The following is an 11802-nucleotide window of genomic DNA, read 5'->3' on the forward strand; positions in this document are numbered from 1 at the left end:
TGGGAGCAGTGCTGGAGGAAGAGGGTGGGGATGGTGTGTGGGTGATGCTCGGTGAGGGCTTGGGGGTGTTTGGGGGGTTGGTGTTGCTCGTGCTGGGGTTGTTTGGGGGGGCTGAGCCTTGACGAGGGGTTCGGGGAGAGGTTTGCACTTGCTGAAGGGTTCAGGGGGTGCTTTGGCCCTCGCTAAGGGGTTGGGGAGTCCTTGTAGGGGGTTTGCACTTGCTGAGTGGTTTAGGGGGTGTTGAGGGAGGCTTTGGCCCTTCCTGAGGTATTGGGGGACACTGGTGGGGGCTCTGCCCCTCACTGAGGGGTTCGAGGTGTTTGGGACGGCTGATCCTTCTCTGAGAGGTTCAAGGGTGTTTGGGGAGAGGGGGTGACCCTTGGGGAGGGGTGTGCAGTGAGCACGTGCTGATATTTCTTTGGCAACTACTACTCCATGTGAGTTTTGGACCTCTGCAAAATAAATGACTGCACTACCTGAAAGAATGCAAACCAATAAATTCCTAATCGCATTTCCTTGGAGAAAGAAATGATAGTAATAAGATCCTGTTTTCAGGGGAGACACAGTCTCTGCAGTCTCACTGAAACTCTCTGGTAATGGTCTTCATTCCCTTCCACAGGTGTTACTTTCACAGTATCCACATAGGACTGGGAGATCTCTAGAATCAGGAAACAGGCAGTGGCCCACAGTACAGAAGAGCAGGGCTGACTCAGGGAAAAGTTCACAGAGTGTAAATACTCTGCCAGATGGACAGAATCCTCTAAAGAGTTCAGGGGCAAATACATTCAGTTTCTGGCATTGTTATTAACAATTGTAAGCATCCTGCAACTGCTGGCAGTAAGCACAAATGTTCATTGTGATTCCTCTCCTCTTGTTCTAAACAGGCTGCATAAAAAGTTAAAATAATGGCTCCTGTTTAATTAAATCTCCTTCTAGAATCTTATTACAAGAGACAATGCTACTTCCCTAGAGAACATGTCTGATTCCTTCTCATTCCTTTTCTTTCTTCAAGAAAAATAATATGTTTGCACCACTAATTAAAACCAAATGAGAGACACGGGTATCTACAGAGCATTCTAAGTTTAAATGAGCACAAAGGTTTATTATAAAGAAGGATTTATTCCCACCTGTGCTATACCATGGCTGTCTGAAGCAAATCATCAGGCTTGGCAAAGTCTTCTGCAAAAACTGATGAGATTCTTTGCTCCTTTCTACCCAGGCTGGAGTAACAAATTCTGTCATCCACAAACTCTGCACACAAAACACAAAGGTAAACACTGCCAGGGCACACTGAGAGGTCAGCACGCTGTTCCCTCTTGCTGCACTGTGCTGGTGTGGGCTGAAAGTGGAGTTAACTTTCTTCACAGTGGTTAGTATGGGGCTGTTTTTAGGATTTGTGCAGGGCACAGGACTGATAATGTAGAGATGTTCTTGGTATTGCTGAGCAGAGCTCACACAGAGCCAAGGCCTTTGCTGCTTCCCACACTGGTGATGTGCATGGCAGCCTGGGAGGAGACACAGCTGGGACAGGTGACCCAAACTGACCAAAGGGATATTCCATGCCATAGGACATCAGTATATAAGGTAGGAGGAAGGGGGGAGATGTTTGGAGTGATGATGTTTGTCTTCCCAAGGAACTGTTACAGGTGATGGTCCCTGCTCTCCTGGAGATGCTGAACACCTCCTGCCCGTGGGAAGCAGTGAATTAACTCCTTGTTTTGCTTTGCTTGTGTGTGGCTTTTGCATTCTCAATGAAACTGTCTTTATCTCAACCCATGAGTTTTTCTAGCTTTTACCCTTCAGATTCTCTCCCCATCCCATTGGTGGGGCAGTGTGTGAGCACCTGTGTGGTTCTTGGCTGCTGGCTGGGGTTAAACCATGACACTGACCTCCAGCCTTCCACACACACCTGGCATTTATTTTGAGGCATGGAATTAATTTGATTCAATGGCAATTAAAACCCAGCACAAGAATATTTACACTGAGACTTGGGTAGACATTGCAGACGACATAAATGAACAGATGTGTTTTTCACAGAAGTAAAATTCTGAGGGAAAGTAGAAGTAAAGTGCCAAAAATTAATGTTAGACTTTCTTAGCATGATTGATGTTTGCTGCATGATTGTGAGGATGCTCTTTTCCAGTCTTCAGGCAGACCATTTAATGGTGCAGAACTGATGACAACAGCAGTTTCAGTACACAAAAACAGCTGTTCAAAGCCACACAGATTATAACATGCAAATCTCATACCTATTGTTGTATGAGAACTGGAGCTGTGACCACAACCACATGCTTTTTATCCCAGCCTGCTGGTTGTTCCTGCTGGAGAAAAGCTGAGCTCCTGCTGTGTGGAGCAGGTAAGGAACTACACAAACTTGACAAGTTTGGTCCATTTTGCTGTTGGTTTTCCTCCTGGCTAATCTGTTGAGCCACTTGAGGGACAGCAGGCATTCCACCTGCAGAGAGACTCTAAAAGTTGCAATTTCTGTAAATAAAATACTGAAGCAGCAAAAAAGAAGCACATAAAGTGGTAATACAGCCTGTTACATAGCTGGTCAAATCCACTCTCCACCATACCCCAACACAACTGCCTGGAAGTTCTGAGGATGCAAATGCATCAGCAGATCAGTCTAGGATGTACTCACCCACCTTCAATCTGACAACAGGGAGATCTTTGTTAACAGCATCCTACAGAGAGTTGCTAACTAGGCAACCAGTCCCTGTCAGGGTATCAAATGATCAAGAGGGGAAAATTTCATGCAACAACATTAATTAAGGAAAGCAACAAATTAGGCTCAGAGGGTACAAATTCAAACCCAGTGCATGGAAAATGAGACATGCAGAGCTCACTAGGATGGCTAAGATTTTCTCCAGAGGGTTTTTAAAATGTTTCATAATTGGTATAAGATATAATGTTACAATTACAGAAAATCTCATTAAAGCAATTATCTTTAATTACAAAGCTTAGAACTTATACTTAACTGTAAATCATTACTATATGTACTAGCTGTACCAGCATTATTTTAAAGGTCATGAGTTTTTTTAACTGTTATCAGAACTAATTATGAGTCTCTGTGTAGTACTATTTTTGAAATGAAATAAAATTAACCTAATAAAGTATCTCATTATCAATAAAACGGTGCATTGAACTCTCACTTCCAGAGCTCTAGCCACATTTATCTGATTTAACTTTTACATTCTCTTTATTTTGCTATGAAGTGCTTTTTATGGTCACGGAATTGCTTCCTGCCCAGCTATAAAGGGAGTTGCTCTCAATGGTCACTGACCTTTTAACTCCAATTAACCACTTGAATTCTTTACCATCCCAGTAGATTTAGCCAGTTGCTTTATCTCTTGCTCTCAGACCCCAAGGTTTTCCTGCAGCACATCCCGAGGCTGGACTAGGTATGGTTGTACTTTGAAGACACAGGACAGTGTCTTCATCTTGAAAAACCTCCAGGGATGGTGAATTCCATTCCAATGTCTGATCACTCTCTCTGTAAAAAATCTCTTCCTAATATCTAATGTAAACCTCTCCTGGCAGAGCTTGAGTCTGTGCCCTCTTGTCCTGCTGCTGGTTGTCTGGGAGAGGCGCCTGCACCACCCAGCCCCGCCCCGCCCTGCTCGGGGGCCGCCAGGCGCCCACCTCTGACCCCACCGGGTGTCCCGTGTGCCTCTGTGCCCACCCCGACCTGCCCCACACGCAGGGGGAGCCGCCAGTCCCGGGGGCAGCAGCGACTTCATAGCACCATAGGATTCAGGGGTTGGGATGGAGTTTAGAGATCATCCAGCCCCAACCCCCTGCCCTGGGCAGGGACACCTCCCACCACAACAGGTTGCTCAAGGCTTTCTCCAACCTGGCTTTGAACACTGCCAGGGCTGGGGCAGCCACAGCCTCCCTGGGCAACCTGTGCCAGTGTCTCACCATCTTCTCAGACAAAGCAACTAATATCCTACCTCAATTTCCCCTCTTTCAATTTGTATCCATTGCTCCTTGTCCTGTCCCTGCAGTTCCTACCCAGGAGTCCCTCTGCAGCTTCCCTGGAGCCCCTTCAGCTCCTGGCAGGTTGCTCTGAGGTCTCCACACAACCTTCTCTTCTCCAGGCTGAACAGCCCCATCTCTCTCAGTCTGTCCTTGTAGGGAAGGTGCTCCAGTGCTCTGAGCAGCTTCGTGGCCTCCTCTGGCCTTGCTCCAACAGTTCCATGTCCTTCCTACATTGAGGGCACCAGAACTGTATTCCAGGTGGTCTCACGAGAGCAGAGCAGAGCGGAAAATTTCCTGGGAAATACATCCCATTCCCAGCTGGGAACATCCCAGTGCATCCCACCCCAGCTGCCATGTGGGGCTCCCACAGGGCTCATCATGATGTTCTGCCCTTTAGCACAGCTCAGTGTTTCACAGTCTGTGTTAGCACTTACACCACCTCTGAGTATTGCATTTATCATTTTATTCAGCACCTGCACTGAAATACCAGATTGATAATCCCCTGGAAATAACAGCACACAGACCAAGCCATGAGCAATACCCTGTCTTTTCAATCATTATCATTGTTTTCTCCAAAGGTATCAATAGAACTTCTTGATTTCAGCTGAGATATATGTCACAGTTTCAGAGTATTAATTATAAGCAGATAAAGGTGTTTTTTTTCAGATTGAAAGGCATAGAAAGAGCTTTGGATAGAAGATAATGCAGAGTAGGTGAATAGTATGGACAGTAGGTCAAGTCAGGGATACAAATGAAAATCTAGGCAGAGTCCCTCTCCAGAGCAGTTCTACACACTTAGACACTTGCTCTCATAACATCAAACAAGGCCTTCACAGTAAAATAAAAAGCTCCAAATGAAAATGCAGATGAAGTAAAAAAGAAAATCCTTTTTTTAAAGGACATCTGTGCTCTGGGGGAAAAAAAAAACAAAAAACCAAAGCAACCAAAAAAACCCCAAATGAGTAATTCCAGGAGCCATAAAATCAAAGGTTTTGGCCAGAAACCACTGAATGAAGTCACAAAGATTTAACTTCTTATTTTCAGGTCCCACACAGACTCAGCTAGGGAAGTATCAAGCACTTGTACCAATACACAAATGCTTGGAGAGTTTTCCCAGCCCTTCTGGGGTGCTCTGAGGGTGGGGCCAGGAGAGCTGCTGCTGCTGTCAGCTCTTCCATCACCTCCACAGAGAGTTGGAAACAAGAACCAGAAGTTACAGCACTGTTAGGGAAAGGAGCACCAACTCCAGAGTATGTAGAATCCCACCCAGACCACAGAAAACTAAACTCAATTCCCAAAGGATGGCAGTGCTTCCCACATCACTGTACACATTCCTCTGTTCTGAGCAGCTTGATGGGAATGAAATGAAGAGTTCACACACACAAAGGCTTGATTAAAGCCCAGAGGAACTCAGCACCATTTCTTTGACACATGCCAAGTTGATTCAACTCTGAATCTAACAGGTGGCTCAAGAGCATTTCTGGGTTTAGTGGACACTAAACCAGTAGCAACACCTTCAGTGATCCAGCACAGGTAACACCAGCTCATGACTGCACCCCCTGAACTGCAGCCCTAACAATCTGCACCTTCCCCTCACATCTCAATACAGGGGTGTGAAACGATACCTCAGACAGTGAAGGCCAAATTACACGTGGAGCTGTGGATCTACACCCTCAAATGTGCCCAAGCACGAGGGCAACACTGGGAGGATGACATCTCCCACAGAACAGGTCTCATCTTGGAAAATATGGTTCACCCAAGTTCCAAAATGAAGCCTTCTCACTGAGTAAGGAATCATTTCTTTTCTAGAAAACATTCTAGAAAACATTCTAGAAAACACAGAAATTGCTTCCACACCAAAAGAGTTCACAGCAGTCAGTATGATAATGAGTTCCTAACCTATGCATGTTATTCCACAGGAAAATCATGGATGACATGGAAAATAAAAGCTTGATGGTATTCAGAGATTCAGATTAAGTAAAGATGAATGATAAAAAAATAATCAAAAGCTCACGAGTCTTAACTTCATAATAAAGAGTGTATTAAAATGATCTGCCCCATCTTTATGTTGAGATTAAACATACTAAAATACTATTTTCCAAGTAAACATAATAAAAACATTATTCAAATAGCAGTTAAGATATCCTGCATGTCCAGATTCTTTGAAAGCTTCTTTCTTGGTAAACTGTTTTCAAGTATATCAGTCAGGTGAATGGGTCAGTGGTATAAAAAGCTTCTGTTTTTCCTCCTGCACTGTCTTCCCCACCCAGTTTCTCCTGGGTGTCCAGTTCTTGCTCTGCAAGCAGCAAACTCCTGCTTTACTGGATTCTTGGGTTTAGAAAGGCCACTTTTTTTGTAGACAAAGGGAACTGCAAGCAGCAAAGGGTCCCACATCCAACATCTGGCTCAGTCAGAATCATCACCACAACCATCACTGCCCTCGAGATCACTGCTGTTCTGCAAAGTGAAATGGAAAGTGGTTTGTCAGTGTTACACTTACAGCTAGACTGACCAAAGTCAAATCAAGTGACTTTAAACTGCTCCAAAAGTGTAAGAAAATGGCTCTGGATCCCAGACTTCATGTCTTAGACACACCCATTGTAATAAACATATGTGGTGGTAAGTGACGCTCCTTGTAGCAAAAGGACATTGGATTACACTCACCAGCAGCAGAAATTTCTTCTCACTTGTATTTACAACTCCATGATTACAGCCTGCAGTGTGTGGGAAACTTCTAAGTGGGGTAAGAACATGAAGTGCTGATATTTACAATAAAAGCAGGTGAGAAGTTAAATGGGTTTTATTCAAGTCCCTCAAAAACTTGCCTAAAGCCAGATCTGAGAATTTTGTCTGCTGCAGAGAATTTATGTCCAATTACAGAGATCCAAGGGCTCACTAATTAATACCTGTTTAAAAATGAAGTCAGATGTACAAAGTGGTATTAGGGAAATATCATAAATGTTAGCAACTCACAAGGAAACTCAAGTCAGAGTTCCTCCCTGGGAGCCACTCCCCCAGGATGGTGCCATAAATCTGGGGGGTTTATGCAATTCTGAAGTAAGTATTTTAACTGATATGACCGACATCAAAGGATTTTGTCAAGAGAAGCTAACATGACACTATTTCCTCACCACCACTTGCTGAAAATAAACTCCAAATCCCATTAATTTAACACTGACAGTTTAATAGCCTACTACAAAACAAATTCCAAGACCAGCTAGCAGAGCCCACTGAAATGCAAACAGCCTGCAAAATCTCAGAGGAGTCTGTCAAATCATCCCTTATTTATCCCTCTCCAGACAGCCTGTGCTAGCTGCACTGCCCAAACTGTACTTGCTGGGGTTGATCTGCAGCAGGCAGATCTGTCTCCTGCCAGGGACTGGGGCAGCAAGTCCTGCCAACACCCCCACCACAACCCCTGAGTGAGGACTCTGCACCACAGTCTCTTGGGGTCCCACTTAACCAGAACTGTTGTCTTTGCCATAACCTCCTGTCACAAACGTCCTCATACAGCTCCACACTGCAGACAGACAATTGCTGCAAGTACAAAAACAACCCTGAGAAGTTTCTCGTGTCTTGTTTGTGCTGTTCAACAAGGCTGTACATTTTATTTCAAGTCTTCAAACTCCTCCTCATACTCAAGCAAAAAAAATGGCAGACAGAATTAAATCTAACATTCTTCAGGGCAGGATCATTATCTGCACAAGATAAAGCTAATTTTAAGGACTCTGTCAAAAAAGGTCATTATTTTCTTCCGAGCTGCACTAGACAGAAGTTTTAGCCCTGCCCAGCATTCCTCCTTCAAGGATCTGCCATCCCTCTGACCAAGAAAATCTGACCAGCAAAGGATGGAGATATGCCCATAATTTCTATTGCCAGTTTATGATTCTGCACATTGCCTCTGCTTAAAGTGTTCCTTCCTCTCTCCTACAACTCCCCCACCTAAAACCCTGCAACACCATCACTGTGTGCAGTTCATTCTTCTATCATCAAGTGCACAAAGACAGAAAAAATAATACACATTTCCTACTCCAGATGACTGTCATCTTTCCATGGCATATTCATGGAAAACAAAACTGTTACTAAGGCAAGAGACATTTCAGCTTGACAGCTTCCATCTGATCAACTGACAGCTTTGACCATTACCTTTGAGCTCTTGTTGTTAGTTTGCATCTCCACAGCAGAGGAGTTGAAGTCGTGAATGGGGAGGGTGTTTAGCCAGTTTGCCATGGATTTCTCCTCCCTTTCTGTGTTGATAATGGTAGGGTAGATGTACTGCTCTTTGAAAACAGCAATCTTCTCCTCCTCCTCTGTCCACTCCAGTGGCTCGTGCAGCCCATCGTTTCCAAACCGCCGGTTGTACTTTTCAAAGTGTACTCGTTCCAAAACCAGCCCAAGTCCAGGGGCTTTGGGGACATCCACCTTCTCCTCCCCCCAGCTGCGCTCCAGGATGGACTCAGCAGCATAACCTTTCACAATAGCTATCACCAGCCCGATCATCTTCCTGATCTGGTGCATCATGAAACTCTGACCTTTCACTTTGATCACTGCAAATTCCATGTTTTCCCTGACAAAGGGCTCTCCACAGTACATCTCCATGATGTACCTCTTGGCACTGGGGTCCCTGGGGCCCTTCTGAGATGTGAAGTTGTGGAAGTTGTGAGTCCCTTTATAGCATGAGAGCAGCTTATTGACCCTTTCAAGGGTCTCTTTGTCCAGTCGATAAAGCTCTTCTTGCACATCATGGTCTTTGTGGGCAAAGGCAAATGTTGGCAGCATGTAAGAGTAGGTTCTGGCATCACATTTGTTCTTGGAGTTGAATCCTCCAGTGACTCTCTTCAGGCCTGGTTTGAAAAGTGACATTAGGTTTTAGAATCAGTAGGTTACAGTGAAAAGTGACATTAGGTTTTAGAAAAGTGACATTAGGTTTTAGAATCAGTAGGTTACTGTGATCAAGCTCCTACCAACAAGAACATGCTTAAAATAAAACACAAACAAAAGACAGCTTAAAATTAGGGCCCACTAAATTTAACAGAAACATGTTAAAACTATAATGGTAAGGGAGAGACCTTCTGCAGGAGAAAGCTTCTCTTTCAAAACATTTTCCCTGACCATTCCAGTATCCTTACCCAGAATTCTGATGTGAGAAGGAAGATGATTATTGATCTTTTCTAAGATGTCATCTATTAGCCTGACCTTCAGTGAGACAATCTGTCCAGCTGCAGACACACCCTATAAAAACCATAAAACACACAAACCCACATAATTATGTACCTTGGAAGTTCTGGGATAGCACCTGCAGAATTGAAACAGCTGAAGAACAAGTTTATTCCCTTTTTTCACTGGTCATTTCAGGTTGCAGTGACTAAGGCAAGGACACAGTCAGTAATCCAAGTCAGAGTACTCCTGGAAGACCTGCTGGTGCTGCACAGCCACACAGCACCTGAGCAACCTCAGAGAGCAAAGCACTGCACTCCCTCCTGGGACACCTCACTGTATGTCACTGCCATTAAGTAAAGTATCAACTAAAAAAGAAGGTATTTATATTTAAGATCATCCACGGACTCCAGCCCAGACTTAAAACCTCACTGTGCAGGCTTAAGAGCAGTTAAACTCTCAAGCATCACATCAACCAGGCAGCAGCCACAATGAGCTGCAGCAGGTTGGGAGGCTGCAGCAGATGCAAGTGACAGAAGCACAAAGCTTAGGTAAGAAGCACAAGATTTACAAACACCATCTAATGAACATCCCGTGCTTTCTAAGTATTTGCCTGTACTTAAGTTTTATAGTGGATGAAAGAAGAAGTTTCAGGCAACACTCGTTTCAGGCTATTCACTCACTGTGAATAGCACTTGCTACTGGATCTCACTCCAGGCAATGCTTTACCAGGCAATCCCAGGAGAGTGGTGGGAGCACACCAGAGTTTATGAGAGCACTAACCAAGGTACCTTATCAGTTCGAGCACAGCGCTGGAAAGACATCTTCTTCATGTCTTCCCCATGGTTTTCTGGAATGCAGCCTGACTGGACAAGGGCAGACACTAAGTCATCTTCAATTGTCTTGAACTGTGAAGATCCCACGTTTCTCTGAAAGAGGATACGTAGTGAAAAAAAAGAAGAAATAAAACAAATGGTAATAACTGGGTAAGTTAAGATGGTAATTTTGTCAATCATTGTTGTGAGACTCTTTAAAAGTCTTCCCTTCACTGTCCTGAGAGCACTGCCATTCTCTAACAAAACTCACTATACCAGAGAAGGTTCATAAAACATCCCACTGATTTAGCTGTTAGTGTTATGGCAAATAAAGGATGATTTCTGATTTCACTGTGCAACACTTCTGGAGTGCTTTTGTGATTTCTTCAACTGCATGAAACAGCACCAATGACACCCTATCCCAGTGCCTGCAAGTTAACAGCTGCAGCTCCAACACAGTCCCTGCAAATTCTGCTTCCAGAAATCAGACTGGGTTCTTTGGCTGAGTTCACCTGAGCTGTTGTAGAATACACACTGGTTTTCTCCACTGACTTCTGAGCTAAACTCTCAGACAAGCTGTAACAGAACTGCACAACTCCATTTGTGTGTGTAAGGCTGCAGAGCTCACAAAAACACACCAACTAGGAAAGCAGCACAGCTGACAGGCACCACAGGGATGTACCCATAAGCATAAGGTTTACTGCTGTAGGACAAATCCACTTTGTTGCATAAGCATGAAAGACTTCCTTCCCTGTCTGTGTGCAATCTTATCAGTTAATCTGGGGAGATTAAAGTATTCCTGAACTGTATGGAGCTTGTAGCACGCTGAGAGAAGCACTGGATGGAGCAGGATCACCCCCTTGCTGCCATCAGGCAGGTCTGCTACTGTGACAAAGCCATCGCTGAAGTCTTGCATCAGTTTTCCTGTTTCTTAACTGCTACAACACATCCCACTAGAGTGCACCAGGAAAATGAGAGTTTAAAATGTCTTCATGTACAGAAAATCTTTTAAAGTGCAAGAGATGGCAATATAGATGCAAATTTGTTTCACTCTGACACACAGCTCAGTTGTCTGAAATCTGAGATAACTTGAGGCCTAACCCAAACGAAACTTAGCCCACTTCTCTGAGCATTAAGCTTCAACACTGCTGGGGAGAAGATCACTAGAGAGCACTTCAGGCTTTGACAGACCTGCACTGCCTGTGCTTCCAGTGCTCTCAAGAGCCTGATTTGCAGCAGTTTTAGAAAGACCTTCTGCTGATGCTCTAAACTAAAGGCAACCTCACTGGAGCCACCAAATACCAGAGACTCTGAAAAATTAAGTTACTACAGAATCCAGGCATACACTGTTCCTGTCCCAGCCTTTCAAGCTGCAACTGCTTCCCTATCCAGTCAGGGAATATAAACCTGACAGAGTCCACAAAAAACAGAAGCAGGCCACATTGCTTTGCCAAACCACCTACCTGCATCCCGTGGTAGCCTTTCCCTGAATATGCCATCAACAACACAATCTTCCTTTTGGGTGTCTTCTTACTCTGATCCTCCCCATCTTCCTCATCTGCATCTGTCTTCAACCTTTTGTTTTGATGCTCGTTTTCCTCCGGCCTTTCAACCACCTCAGTGCTGCTGTTCAGTCTCTTTGTCTGACTGGCAACTGCAGCTCTCAGATCCTCAGCCATTGTACAAACCTGCAGGGAACACAACGGCAGAGAATCATAGGATTTTAGGGGGTGGCATGGAACATAGAGATGATCTAGTCCCAACCTTCCCTGCCCTGGGCAGGGACACCTCCTCACTAGATCAGGTTGCTCAAGGTTTATCCAGCCTGGTCTTTAACACCCCCAGG

At 44.6% G+C, this 11802-nt stretch overlaps 1 protein-coding gene across 1 annotated transcript; it reads right to left on the reverse strand.

The window, feature by feature from the left end:
- Positions 1-6004: 6004 nt before the first annotated feature.
- Positions 6005-11644, reverse strand: PUS1 (pseudouridylate synthase 1; the record flags this gene model as incomplete). Its single annotated transcript, XM_009072980.1, has 5 exons — positions 6005-6441; positions 8131-8828; positions 9114-9216; positions 9933-10070; positions 11420-11644. Coding segments are annotated over 5 exons (1215 nt in total), but the record flags the coding sequence as incomplete, so codon positions are not given.
- Between the last annotated feature and the right edge of the window lie 158 nt (positions 11645-11802).

The sequence above is a fragment of the Acanthisitta chloris genome, unplaced genomic scaffold (genome assembly GCF_000695815.1).
Source record: "Acanthisitta chloris isolate BGI_N310 unplaced genomic scaffold, ASM69581v1 scaffold2814, whole genome shotgun sequence".
In the NCBI taxonomy this organism is placed as follows: domain Eukaryota; kingdom Metazoa; phylum Chordata; class Aves; order Passeriformes; family Acanthisittidae; genus Acanthisitta; species Acanthisitta chloris.